This window comes from Barbus barbus (genome assembly GCF_936440315.1).
Source record: "Barbus barbus genome assembly, chromosome: 8".
Classification (NCBI taxonomy): Eukaryota; Metazoa; Chordata; class Actinopteri; order Cypriniformes; family Cyprinidae; genus Barbus; species Barbus barbus.
This window is the reverse complement of record NC_136736.1, coordinates 23,677,548-23,692,170: the sequence shown is the minus strand read 5'-3', so window position 1 is coordinate 23,692,170 and position 14,623 is coordinate 23,677,548. Positions and strand designations below refer to the sequence as shown.

The window sequence follows — 14,623 nt, the reverse complement described above, 5'->3', positions numbered from 1 at the left end:
ACACACACAGCAGTGAACACACACCCGGAGCAGTGGGCAGCCATTTATGCTGCGGCGCCTGGGGAGTAGTTTGGGGTTCGGTGCCTTGCTCTTGCTCAAGGGCACCTCAGTCCTGCTATTGAGGGTGGAGAGAGCACTTTACATTCACCCCCCCCACCTACAATAAAAAATTTATGAAAGACAAAATTTGATGTTGCTATCACAGAGTTGAATAAATAGCTAATGTGCTGCTAAATTATAAGTGTATTAATGATGTATTTGCATAATTACTTTTTCTATTGCTGTTTTGTATATTGATTACACGCATTCATTTTGCCATTTATAGACATGGAGAAGCAATTCTAAGTCTGAGGATGTGAACAGCTCTGACTAACCTCCAAGTTTGTCATCTAGTAATTACGGTAGTTGTGGCACAGCAATGAACATACCATTAGTTTCTGTTTTATTTAATTGTTTACCTCACAAAATGATGCTTTTAGACACCATTGTCTTCTTAGAATCAAGCAGTAATATTTGGTCCTGTGATGTGAAGTATACGACACACTATTGCTTGTTAAGGACCGCCTGCTTTCAGAAACCAAGTTTTGTTTATCAAATGATCTGAACACACATGCAGAGACTCACCCTCATGTGTGTTGGAGTTTGTGTGTAGTGATCTTAGCAGTGATGCTGCATTTCCAGGGCTTGAGAGAATGTTAGCATGAATGATGCAAGTGACTGTAGTACCACTGACTGAATGATGCTTGAAACTGTTATTATTTTGACTAGGAGGGCTTATAATTGAGGCTGTTAACATGATGCTAACAACTGTAGCACCCCTGAATGATGCTAAAACCGCTTTTTTGGCCTGTTTAGGATTAGCTGTGAATAGCTTAGAGTAAGGCGGTTATCATAATGCTAGCAACATAGCACTCATGAATGATAGTTGAATCTGCTCTTGTTTGGGCAGAGAATGGCTTGCAGTGAGGCTGTTAGCATGATGCTAACAACTGTAGCACCCACAAATTGTGTAAAAAATGAACTTTTTTGGCCTGTTTAGGAGATAAATTAGCTGTGAATGCCACAGTGGTGGTGTTGACTGAAATTTCAGAGTCTGAAGAAATGGGAAAAAAGATTCAATATGTGTTTGTGTAAGAGAGTAATAAAGTATGTTTCTGTAGTTTTGAGTAACTGCAATGCAGTTGCTTTGGTTCCCACTGGACTGCATCTTGTATTGCCTGTATCTGCATTCTCTGTCCTCTCCCCTCATTTTTTTATTTTCTGTCTCTGACTCATTGTTCCTCTCTTTCCTTCCACGTCTCATACATTATGAACTAACTTACTCAGTGGAGATGCAAACCCTGAGCCTCCTCCCATCATGCCCCCTGAACCTCCGAACCCTGTTATGTTTGACCTTAAAAGGCCTTTGATCTACACCGAGCACAGAGTGCTGGAGGAGGAACTGGCTGAGAAAGCAAAGAATGAGAAGGAGGAGGATGAAGAGGATGATGAAGAAGAGAGGCAACCAGATATAGAAAAGGATGACATGCTAGCTCGTAGAACAGGAGCATTTCAGAAGCCAGGAAGCGGGACTTCATATAACAGATTCCTCCCGCAGCCGGGTTCCAAGAGAGAGGGTGCTACAGCGGCTTCCTTAGCCCAGAAAGGAACGAGTGAAGAAAGAGATCTCCAATACCTTGAAAGAAGCATAAAGACAAAGAGAACCAAGATTGGACAGAGGTGGGGCAAGAAAGACAAACTGGCAGTCTCAAACTTCTCTTTGTGGATAATGCATGAGTCTAACATGCTTTGTGCCATGGTGGAAAATACTCTTTCCTTTTGAGCACAATATTTATATTTTAGTAGTGTTGTCTAAGGAAAGCATGACTTTTAGCTTATCTCATACTTGGTTAGGTTACTGCGCCATTTGGACAAAAGACATCATGATACCTTGCTGATGAGTGTTGTTACTAAGTGGTTGAACGTTTAATATTTGTTAGAAAATTCTAGTGATATGAAAAGCCTGATTATTTCCAGTAAATGGCTGATATTTAAAAACTGTACTGTTCTGTCTAAATAAATAAAAAAATAAAATCAGTTATTTTAAATTCTGTAAATTAATTTAGACATAATAACATTATGATGTATAATATGGAAAATGGATATTTTGTGATTTGCTAAAGATTAAACTTGATGTTAAATTGTTCATGTTTTTAAAGAATAACTAAGTGTTACATGGCAGCAAAGGTTATCAAAATATAAATATAGAAGTGATTATTTAAATCTACATTATTTATTGGTTGAATATATAAATAATTAGCAAATTAAATATCCAGTATTGACCAATACTGATAAATAATAAAACTCCAATGTTGGCTTATTACTGATTCTGTATCAGTAAGTGCATCACTGATTTTTTTGCCTGGCAGACAATATATTGGGGGAAAAACATAGATTTACACTGAAAGACACACAGAGTCTATCTAGATATCTAGAAACCAAAATTCTTCGACCAGTAAACAATCTTCCAGAATTCCTTAGAAGCCAATTTGCAATAGCAACCACCCAGAACACCACAGCAATGAGCTAAAAATCACTCAAAATATCTCACAGAACAGTTTATTTTTTGCACTTAGGGAAGTTTTTGTAGGAGTGCATTTGTTTTTAACCTGCTTGCATTAAGTTTTGCCTTGGAGAGTATTGCGTTGTATCAGACTGAGTTTCATTTTCAGCATATGCTGTTTTGACAGAAATGAACCAGTTGAACAAGTCACAAAGACACCTGTTCCAGTTGCTGTAGTCACAGAAAAGAGCTCTGACATTGTACGTTCATCTGCAACTAACGCCAATCGCTCTGGCGGCTATGATGATGATGAATGTGGGGATGACGATCAACTGCCAGATTTTGAGAAGTATGACATGCTTGCACGAAGGACTGGATCTTACCAAAAGCCAAGTGCAGGACAGGCTTTTAATGCTTTTCTGCCCAAACCTGGTGCTGTCAAACATAAAATCACTCCTGTCAGTGGATCGCAGTCATACCTCAAGCCAAGAGAGCAAGAGACAGCCCTGTCTCTAGACAGGTTAGGACCCTTTGGGAATGAAGCATTTGCCTGTGAATGCTCTGAATGCTTCTTTTGTGTTGTCCGTGCAAAAGGAGATTGTTTAAATTGGTATTAAATTAGCTTTTTAGATGTGGATTTGAGCTTGTTTTGTGTAGTTGATTTTCCGAGTACAGAGAAGAGATTAATGTCTTGTGCATCTGTGATTTTTGGTGGCTATTGTCTGTTTACTAATATATGTGACTGGCTTGGAGTTTCTTCACAAAACTTAATTATTCTATTTGTTTCTAATCTTTGTATGTATGTATGTATATGTATATATATGTATATATGTATATATATATATATATATATATATATATATATATATATATATATATATATATATATATATATATATTCTTCTGATATATTGTCTACGTGTATATAATTCAGTCGTCAAAACAAGTACCTAGTTGACTGGCCCTTTAATTTTTGCTCACTCTGTTCTTTGCACTTGTTTTCTGTTCTCTCTGGCGGTTTGTGTTTTGTAGTCAGAGAACAGAGCCTCAGCCTCCCTTTCACAGCACTGCTTTGCTTTAGTAACCATGGAAAATTTCTCAGCTTCACCCTTAGCTCTGTGGCCCCGCCCCCAAGAGATGCTGAGGACACGCCTAGGAAGTGCCCTCAGATGATGGACAGGCAGGAGGCGGGCTCTGTGGGTGTGGTGGGACATGAAAGTCTTATTAAAGATGAGACTATTACCAAAAGCCCCTCCCCCAGACCTCACCAACCCCCACGTCGGCCCCTTTGGCAGGAAGACGATGATCTCCCCCCAATGTGAGAAAGCACTTTCAGGAGCAATTTATTACTTTTGAAATCAGCTCTGATTGAAATGTATTTTGTATTTCTGCATGGAAAGAGATTGTGTGTCCCATGCCTCTGTCTCTGCGTTTTATCGCTGTTTCACTTTTCTTTGATCATTGGTGAAATGGTTATCCTTAAAGGCTTAGTTCAACCAAAAATGAAAATTAGCCTGTGTTTTACTCACCCCTGAAGCATCCTAGGTGGATGTGATTTTCTTCTTTCAGACGAATTAACGAAGTTGAGCCTTACAATGGGGTAAGCGGGTGCTTTTTGTCAACAGTTCAGAAGACGTGAAATAAAGTGCACGCAGCCGTAATAAAACGTGCCTCATACGGCTCCGGGTGGGTGAATCAAGGCCTCCTGTAGCGAATCCATGTGTTTTTGTAAGATACATTTGCATATTTCACGAATTAGAAGCACCAAACGAGGATTTATAAAGAAAAATGTCAGAGGATTTCGATATAAGCCAAGAAGAGACTGGTTTTCCTTTGCTAATGTAAGGAAACTTCCTTTGCTCCTGCATATCTCAGAGGCGCGTGCATGACGCCTATGTCCTATGTCATCCGCCAGAACGGCTTGCACATATGATAATCAGCAGAAGTGAGAAAGAATTGTTTATTCCGTTTGAAATATGATATTTATTTTACAAAAACGCATGGATTCATTACAGGAGGCCTTTATTCACTCCCCTGAGCCATGTGAGGGACATTTTATTACGGATGCGCACACTTTATTTCACATCTTCTGAACTGTTGACAACAAACACCCGCTTACCCTCATTGAGTGGCCAGGACAATTTTTACTATAACTCCTATTGGATTCGTCTGAAAGAAGAAAGTCACATACACCTAGGATGCTTCGAGGATGAGTAAAACACAGGCTAATTTTCATTTTTGGGTGAACTAACCCTTTGAAGGTGCTGTAAGGGATTTTATTAGTGAAAAGCAGGCTTTTTTTTTTTAAAGAGTTTAGCTTTGCTTATACGTGTCATGATAGGGTGGGATTTTGGATAGATCAGGTGGTTTAATGCAGTGACTGACATGGGGGGGTTAGTAAAATGGCAAACATCACTTACAGCACCCTTAAAGTCAATATGAAATTCTTTTGAGAACTCCTTTTACTGACATGTTTTGTGAAATCAGATTAGGAAAGTACTTTAAGACACAAACATGCGCATATATATATATATATATATATATGTATGTATGTATGTATATGTGTGTGTGTGTGTGTGTGTGTGTGTGTGTGTGTGTGTGTGTGTGTGTGTGTGTGTGTGTATATATATATATATATATATATATATATATATATATATATATATATATATACACACATATATATATATATATATATATATATATATATATATATATATATATATATATATATATATATATATATATATATATACACACACACACACACACACACACACACACACACACACACACACACACACACATATATATATATATATATATATATATATATATATATATACATACAAAAGGCCCATTTCTCTCAAATATTGTTCACAAATCTGTCTAAATCTGTGTTAGTGAGCACTTCTCCTTTGCCGAGATAATCCATCCACCTCACAGGTGTGGCATATCAACATGCTGATTAGACAGCATGATTATTGCACAGGTGTGCCTTAGGCTGGCCACAATAAAAGGCCACTCTAAAATGTGCAGTTTTATCACACAGCACAATGCCACAGATGTCGCAAGTTTTGAGGGAGCGTGCAATTGGCATGCTGACTGCAGGAATGTCCACCAGAGCTGTTGCCCCTGAATTGAATGTTTATTTCTCTACCATAAGCCAGCTCCAAAGGCTTTTCAGAGAACTTGGCAGTACATCCAACCGGCCTCACAACCGCAGACTACGTGTAACCACATCCAGCATCTTCACCTCCAAGATCGTCTGAGACCAGCCACCCAGACAGCTGCTACAACAATCGGTTTGCATAACCAAAGGATTTCTGCACAAACTGTCAGAAACAGAAACGTCTCAGGGAAGCTCATCTGCATGCTCGTCGTCCTCATCGGGGTCTCGACCTGACTGCAGTTCGTCGTCGTAACCGATTTGAGTGGACAAAGACTCACATTTGATGGCATCTGGCACTTTGGAGAGGCGTTCTCTTCACGGATGAATCCCGGTTTTCACTGTACAGGGCAGATGGCAGACAGCGTGTATGGCGTTGTGTGGGTGATCAGTTTTCTGATGTCAATTTTGTGGATCGAGTGGCCCATGGTGGCGGTGGGGTTATGGTATGGGCAGGCATATGTTATCGACAACGATCACAGGTGTATTTTATTTTGAATGCACAGAGATACTGTGACGAGATCCTGAGGCCCATTGTTGTGCCATTCATCCACGACCATCACCTCATGTTGCAGCATGATAATGCACGGCCCCATGTTGCAAGGATCTGTACAAAATTCCTGGAAGCTAAAAACATCCCAGTTCTTGCATGGCCAGCATACTCAACAGACATGTCATCCATTGAGCATGTTTGGGATGCTCTGGATCGGCGTAAACGACAGCGTGTTCCAGTTCCTGCCAATATCCAGCAACTTCGCACAGCCATTGAAGAGGAGTGGACCAACATTCCACAGGCCACAATCAACATCCTAATCAACTCTATGCGAAGGAGATGTGTTTCACTGCGTGAGGCAAATGATGGTCACACCAGACTGGTTTTCGGACCCCCCTGGACCCTCCCAATACAGTAAAACTGCAAATTTTAGAGTGGCCTTTTATTGTGGCCAACCTAAGGCACACCTGTGCAATAATCATGCTGTTTAATCAGCATCTTGATATGCCACACCTGTGAGGTGGATGGATTATCTCGGCATGGAGAAGTGTTCACTAACACAGATTTAGACAGGTTTGTGAACAATATTTGAGAGAAATAGGCCTTTTGTGTACATAGAAAAAGTCTTAGATCTTTGAGTTCAGGTTATGAAAAATGGGGGCAAAAACAAAAGTGTTGAGTTTATAATTTTGTTCAGTGTGTGTGTATATATATATATCGCACAGGAGCTAGAAACTATATCTAGAAACTATTTTAAGGGGTAGGCCTAATCCAAAATATACATTTAAAAAAAAAAAAAAAAGGTCTGTAATTAGTGTTTTATTATGTTCAACCGTTTTGTTCTTTAAAGCTTATCTTTATTTACATTGTTTTTTTATCCATTAATGTTCTAGATTCAGAGCTACTAGTGTTTCTGACACAGAGTAAGTTTATTTTCCTTTCTCTCTCTGTATTTCTTACTGTTGCTGCAGAACTGAGCAGTTGCATGTACTGTAAACACAAGCATTCAACAGTGTCTCTGTTCACGTGAAGATACAACCATTTTCTAAGCTGACATACTCTCTCTTGAACTTTGTGCATGCAAATTCAAAAGTCAAGCCTGCCCCTACATATGCATGCAATAACATATGTTTGAATCTTTCTCATGGTTTGCTGTGGTGGATACTTCATCTCCCTGTATTAAACGAATATTCATCAAAAAAAAGAAAATTCATTCATTTACTCCTCATGTCGTTCTAAATCTGCATGTGACCGTGGACCACAAAAACCAGTCTTAAGTAGCACGAGTATATCTTTAGCAATAACCAAAAAATACATTGTATGTATCTCTGAAAATAAATAAATAAATCTTATAAATCAGTCATATGGTTTCAAAAAATTGAACTATATGACTGGTTTTGTGGTCCAGGGTCACATATGACTATGTGAGGGAGAAAAACATGAATGTGCTACTCTCTCTTTTCTTTTCCATGCATTTATTATAAATTGGAGTTTAAAAGCTTCTAAATATGTAAACATGATGACTCGTGTGCACATATTTTACATTTAATGAAGTCAGCTGATTTGTATTAAATAACAACTAAAATTTAATATGGTATTATGATAATATGGGTTTTGAACAACATGAGAGTTTCTTGAGCAATTAGAAATAATGTTGTCAAAAATGTACATTTTACTTGTACTTTTTCTTGTAGTTGTTCTGTTTGTATTGTTCATGGTCCTAATAACCATGTGTTGCTCTTGCACTAACATTTCTTCCATTTAACCATGTCATTCCTCTTTAACACACATGTATGTGTATATATATATATATACACACATTTGTTTTTATCAAGAATGTTCTATTTTCGTGCCTTCAGGTCTCAGAGGAAGAGAAGTGTTGTTATTTTTGATCTGGCTTTGTTTGCACCTTTCCTTCTTCAGCTAAAAGCGTTATTGCACGTGTAAACATGTCTATTTTTGTTTATTCAAAGGAGTATGAGTTTGATTGACATGCGTGATGAAGAGGATGAGATGGCCTTCCTTCGGCCACACAGCCAATCACGACATGAGCACCTACACAACCAGTACAACAAACTGAAAGAGGAGGAGGACCAGTGGCAGGACGTGAGTCATACAAACCCACACAAGCACGTGTTTAATGAGCTCACCGCATAATAAGTGTGTACATTCTCTGGCTTCTGTGTGTAGGACTTGGCTCGCTGGAAGAATAGAAGGCGAAGTGCATCTCAAGATTTGATCAAAAAGGAAGAAGAGAGGAAGATGATGGAGAAGCTAATGACAGTGGATGGAGGATCTAGCCATCGCAGGAAGAGCATCAAGACATACAAAGAAATCGTAGAGGAGAAGTGAGACACTAACTGAAATCTCTATACCCTCCTGATTTAGCAGATTGTGGGGTTTAGTGAATATGAAGTATTGGCATTGAAATACAGAGTGCAAAATTGACTGCTTTTTGGTGGAACTGCCCTTTAAAATTGATCTAGGCTTAGGGTCACTAGGCTTGACTAAAATACACCGTCTATGATGAGCATGCTTTTATTTTTTGGATTAAAATGAATTTAGATGAAGAATTTAAAACATGTCAGGGCAATAGTCCTGATATAATAATGAAAAATGAATCTTTCATCAAATCAGCATATTAAAATGATTTCTGAAGGATCATGTAACACTGAAGACTAGATTAATGGCTGCTGAAATTTCAGCTTTGCATATTAGGAATAAATTACATTTTAAAATATATTTTAATAGAATACAGTTATTTTGAATTGCAAAAATATTTCACAATATTACTGCTTTTGATTAATAATACTTAAAGAGCAACAGAGACTTCTTTTAAAAGCATTAAAAATCTTAAGTAGTAATGATCTTGTTATTTCTTAGAAAAAAAAACAACAACAATATTTGAGAAAACCTTTGTCCACTTAAAACTTATGACGTGTGACCAACCACCTGCAAACCCTTATGACTGTATGTCAAGGTCAGTAATTATGAGATGATTTTTGACAATGCAGTCTTAGTCCCCCAAAAATGTTTTTATATTTGAATATTTATCATGAATATATATTAATTAATTATCATCCTAATATGTAATTGACATTCTATTGATCTCACTCTCTCTTTCAGAGAACGTAGGGAACAAGAGCTACATGAACAATACTGTAAGGCCTCCACCCCAGAAGAGAAAGCAGCTGTACTTCAACGCTATGCTCTCCGTTTCACCATCAGCGATGCCATATTGGAGAAACTCCAGCTCCCCAAACTGCCTTCTGCTGCTCCACCAATGCACACGTCACCTCTTCATCATCCTGAGAAGAAGCTGACATGCACCACCTCAGTAGAAGCAGAGATTCCAGAGCCTGAACAAACTACCCAAACACACCGCAGTGTCCATATAGACCAGAAGACTGTGCAAAAAGAGCCACTGGCACAGCCCAAAACCCCTGAACCATCACCTTCTGAGACCACCAAAGCTCCAGAAGTCCTGTCAGCACAAGTTCCTCTGGCTCCATCAAAGCCTGTACCCCTGATCACCCCAAAACCCTACAGCAAGCCCAAATTTAGCCAAGGCCTCCGAAAATCAGTGAAGGCAAGAATATCTTTCCCAGGACTGTAATCTCTATAACAAATTAATTTTACAATGGCAAAAAAGTCTCTGCATATAAAAACCGGATAGGACTGCTAGAGATAGTAAGATTTTCAAACTTTGTGGACCTCCAAATATGATGATCTTACCAAAGTGATTATCTTACTATGTGACTATCTTACAAAAATATAAAGGCAACTATAGACCTGTTGTTATTGAATGAGAAACCACATGCTATTACAAGACAAAATGCTTTTCACAAAATTAAATAGTTGGCTTTTAAATGTTAAATATTTAATTACTATGCCTGAAGCCAAAGCAGAATTATTAAAATAAAACTAAGCAGAATAATTAAATAAATTAAAAAATGTAAAGAATTTACGTAAAGTTAAATGAATGTACATCCATTTCATAAAATCCTTTTTAAATGAAATTAGATTTTTTTTTTTCTCAAATTTTCCACAGTCTCCAGACCCATGTTTAAAAACCCCTGAGACAATGATTTTTGTGTAATAATAATCATCTTAAGTAAATGTGTTGTTTGTTTTTATTACAGAGTGATGGGCTGATACGTGTGAATGGTGACGGCACACAGCAGGAGAGCAGAGAGAGAGATGATAGAGATTCTATGTCATGTCCTCAAGTCAACTTCTCTTCCTCACCTCCAAAGCCAGATACTCAAAGTCAACAAAATGAGGAGCTCATTGTTCTAGAAGCCTCAGAACACCAGCAAAACTTACAGACTTCCATTTCTGACAAGGAGAATGAAGTCATAAAGGAGGAAAAAAAGTGTTCTCTTATTCCTCAGGAAGAGAATAGCAAAGAAGACACCTCAACTACACTGTCGGTGTCAGCACCAGAAGGTTGAGAATCATAACCTGTTATTACCTGAATGATCCACAGCTGTGTTTTTTTGTTTAGTGATAGTTGTTCATGAGTTGTTTGTCCTGAACAGTTAAACTGCCTTCTGTTCTTAAGAAAAATCCTTAAGGTCCCACAATTTTTGGGGTTTTCCTCCATTTTTGTGTATTTTTCAACAATGACTATGATTTTGAGATCCATCTTTTCACACTGAGGACAACTAAGGGACTCATATGCAACTATTGCAGAAGGTTCAAACGCTCACTGATGCTCCAGATGGAAAAACCATGCATTAAGAGCCAGGGGGTGAAAACTTTTGAACAGAATGAAGATGTGTAGCCTACATTTTTCTTATTTTGCCTATTATGTCCATTTTTCATTAAGTACTGCCCTTTAGATGCTACAGAAGACAAAATAAGTTAAATTTACCCTGATCTTCAAATTTAAAAAGTTTTACCCCCCGGCTCTTAATGCATCCTTTTTCTGCAGCTGTGGATCATGCAGGTAACAAAACAGTATTAAGAATCAAGTGTATGTAAACTTTTTAATAGGATCATTTTTATAAATTTACCAATTATTTTCTCTTGTGGACTATACAGTATCTCACAGAAGTGAGTACATCCCTCACATTTTTGTAAATATTTTATATCTTTTCATGTGACAACACTGAAGAAATGAAACTTTGCTACAATGTAAAGTAGTGAGTGTACAGCTTGTATAAGTGTTGTCACATGAAAAGATATAATAAAATATTTACAAAAATGTGAGGGGTGTACTCAGTTCTGAGAGATACTTAATGTAAAACATCTTTTATGCGAAATATCCAGGTCAATATTAAATAAACAATAAGATCCCTCTTATTTTGGTAAAATAATTAACATTTTGCAGATTCTGTATACATTGTGTGTATGTATGTATGCATGTGCATATATATATAAAATTTTTAAGGGGTCTTATCATGAGAAATTAACATACAATGAAGATTTAATATGATTTTCAAATATCAAAACTTCTTCCCCAGTACAAAAATATTTTTTTAATATAATTAAATGGATAATTCACTCCAAAATGAAAAATCTGTGATCACTTGCTCACCCTCTGTAAACTGTTTGCATTTCTTTCTTCTATGGAACATAAAAGATGTTTGGAGAAATGTTTTTTTGGTCCACACAATGGCTGCGTCCGAAAGCTGAAAAATGCTGCCTTTGGAGGAAGCTTCATGGCCTGTCTCTTGAGATGCCTTCATCCGATCGATTTTTGAAGGCAGTAGAGATGTTTCTTCGCTGCCTTTGATATCCCACAATCCTGTGCATCCCATTTCGTGATGGTTGAGCTTAAAAAATAAAGATGGCATCTGAAAGTTGCGTTTGATGGTTAGTTCGTTTGTAAATGTACTGTATGTTTCTTAACCAATTTTTGATGTAACTTCTAGCGAGAAATCAGTATTATAGTAATTAAATATTCGCTTGGTTATCACCAAAGATTGTTCTATTTTGTTGTAGATCATAAAACTATTACGTTGCCTCAAGACGCCTGTCCAAAATCAGTTTTGAGGTGCCTTTGAGCATTGCCTGATATTACCGGGAGGCAACAAGTCAGCAGCCTAAGCTTTCGGACACAGCGCAATGTTGTTTGGTTCCCAACATTTTTCGAAATCTTCCACAGAACAAAGACATGCATACAGGTTTGGAATAACAATAGGGTGAGTAAATAATGACATAATTTTCCTTTTTAGGTGGACTATCACTTTAAGTAGTGAAAGTAGTTAAGTTTTTTGCAGCTATTCACCTTATATTGACCCTTAGCTGCCCACATTTCACATCAGCTACATCCATTACAGTAGGTGTTACAAAACTTAACCCTGTTCAAAATCATTTGTAACTGCAAATACATACAAATTCTAATTGAGCAAAAATATATATTTTTTAAACAAAGATAAAATAATTAGACTCATTTAAAGCAGAGATAGACGGAATCATTTTTATATTAACGTATAATTTCCTATTTCATCAGGAAAGCAGCCAGTGCCTGACACGACGATGAAGCGCAGCTGTGTAGTCACAACAACCATATTGACAGAACTCACTCAGACACACCCCGTCCCACCAACTGATGCATCCAGCACCGAGCAGGTGGGCCTTGATTTCTCTCTTTTAAATTTTTAATAAAACATTTATTCAATGATTTTCAAATACATCAGCTGATTCTTAAATGTAGACCCTTGAGCTGGCTGAAAGTAAGCGATTAGTTAAGAGTAGTCTTTATTATTTTATACAACATTATCTTGTTTGCGTCTTTGAGCTTGATACTTTATTCTGATTGGTCAGTGTCTTTGCATTCATGACTACTAAATTAACTGACCCAAATGTGTAATTTCCTATATAGTTGCATTAGTTTTATTTCCACAGTCTTATAAATAAAATAATTCAGAATAAATCATGGATAAAAAATAAACCAGTATTTCATAAGTTGCCATGCAATCATTTTCTGACTGTATGTATAGCTGACTGTATATTATCCCTTATTTATTTGTAACAGAGTTAATTTTTGTCGGGGTTTTATACCTTAATAACATACCTTTAAAAATGGAGGTGAATGTGCTACTGTGTATTATATTGGAAACCTGCTTTTATTTCCATTTTGACTGTGAAAACAGGAATGATTTTCTTTTCATTCCCCTCAGCTGGATTCGAGTTCATGTGATGTGAGTTCAACTGCCGAGTCAAGCAAGGCTGAGCAGACTTCACACTCACTCTCAATGACAGGTAATACAACCCCACTTTAATCTCTTATAATGTGATGACCAAATCAATCCCTACTCCAACTTTCCCACTTTTAGTTATTAGTTTACCTCCTCTAAATCCTCTTTTGAGTTACCTTTCTTTCTGGTTTATGTTTTTCTACTCTTTTCTCTTGCTTTTTGTCTCTTTCATTGACTACCCCTCTGTCATTTGGTGTGCGTGTGGGTCTGTTAGAGTCCTCACATACCTCTAATAGCTCTAGGTTACGCTGCGAGTTCTTCACTCCAACAGGTAAAACCGATAGATGAATCGCACAAGGCTTCCTTCCCCATGAACGACAGATGATCCATCTGCCCATCGCCGATCATCTCTCGTTTGTCAGCCTCCTTTGACTTCTCTTGTGGAGGTGCATTGTATAGTAAATGCTTGTCTGCTGAGGGCATTATGAGGCACTACAGACTTTTTAAACTGTTTTTTGAGTGTAGAGAAGAGTGGAGTAAGCTGTGCCACTTTACCTTTAGTTGTCATAAAGTTAAGGGCAAAGGAGACAGATGTAAAACATAATTATACTATACATTATTATTCAAAAGTGTTTTAATTTGTTTTTATCTGCAAGGACACATTAAATTGATTAAAAGTGACCGTAAAGACTTTAACATTTTTCCTGTTTAATTTTTTTCTATTTTAGATCAATTCTGTTTTAAACTTCCTATTTTTCAAAGAATCCTGGGAACAAAAACTTTTATCACAGCGGTTTTCTACGGTGCCCGGGAGGGGCCGTCTTCGGTTCACTTAGTTTTGTCGAGGTAACGACATCCTTATGTCTGGGTCTCGAGATGCTATGTTGAGGGAATGACATCCATTTCTTGTGGTCACGAGTTTAATGTGTAAACAAACCTACGTGACAATAGCAACCCAGGATTATCCGATATGGATAAAACATTTTTATTAACATTAAACATTTAATTTAATTTTTGTATATTATTATTATTAGTTATATTAACTTGTTAGGGCTATATTTTTATATTAATTTCATATATAATATTTTATTATTTCCCCTTTCAATTCGTGTATGGCTTTACCTAATTAACGTTCTGTATAATTATGCTATTTGCTACCATATATTTTGCAAATACTGTAAACGCCAATACTTTATGATTGTAGGCTATGTATGCCCGTGTGTGATGATAAATGAGTGTGTTTGTGTTTTCATTTACAAACGAAACTACGT

At 37.2% G+C, this 14,623-nt stretch overlaps 1 protein-coding gene across 1 annotated transcript in view; it reads left to right on the top strand.

Moving 5' to 3' along the window:
- Window positions 1–14,623, top strand: part of LOC306873994 (LIM and calponin homology domains-containing protein 1-like) — a 56,897-nt gene that overhangs the window by 29,654 nt on the left and 12,620 nt on the right. The window contains exons 9-14 of the mRNA XM_079423635.1: window positions 8,178–8,310; window positions 8,395–8,552; window positions 9,331–9,793; window positions 10,347–10,653; window positions 12,665–12,783; window positions 13,335–13,416. Coding sequence (XP_079279761.1) covers window positions 8,178–8,310; window positions 8,395–8,552; window positions 9,331–9,793; window positions 10,347–10,653; window positions 12,665–12,783; window positions 13,335–13,416 — 1,262 coding nt within the window. The remainder of the gene's footprint in view (window positions 1–8,177; window positions 8,311–8,394; window positions 8,553–9,330; window positions 9,794–10,346; window positions 10,654–12,664; window positions 12,784–13,334; window positions 13,417–14,623) is intronic.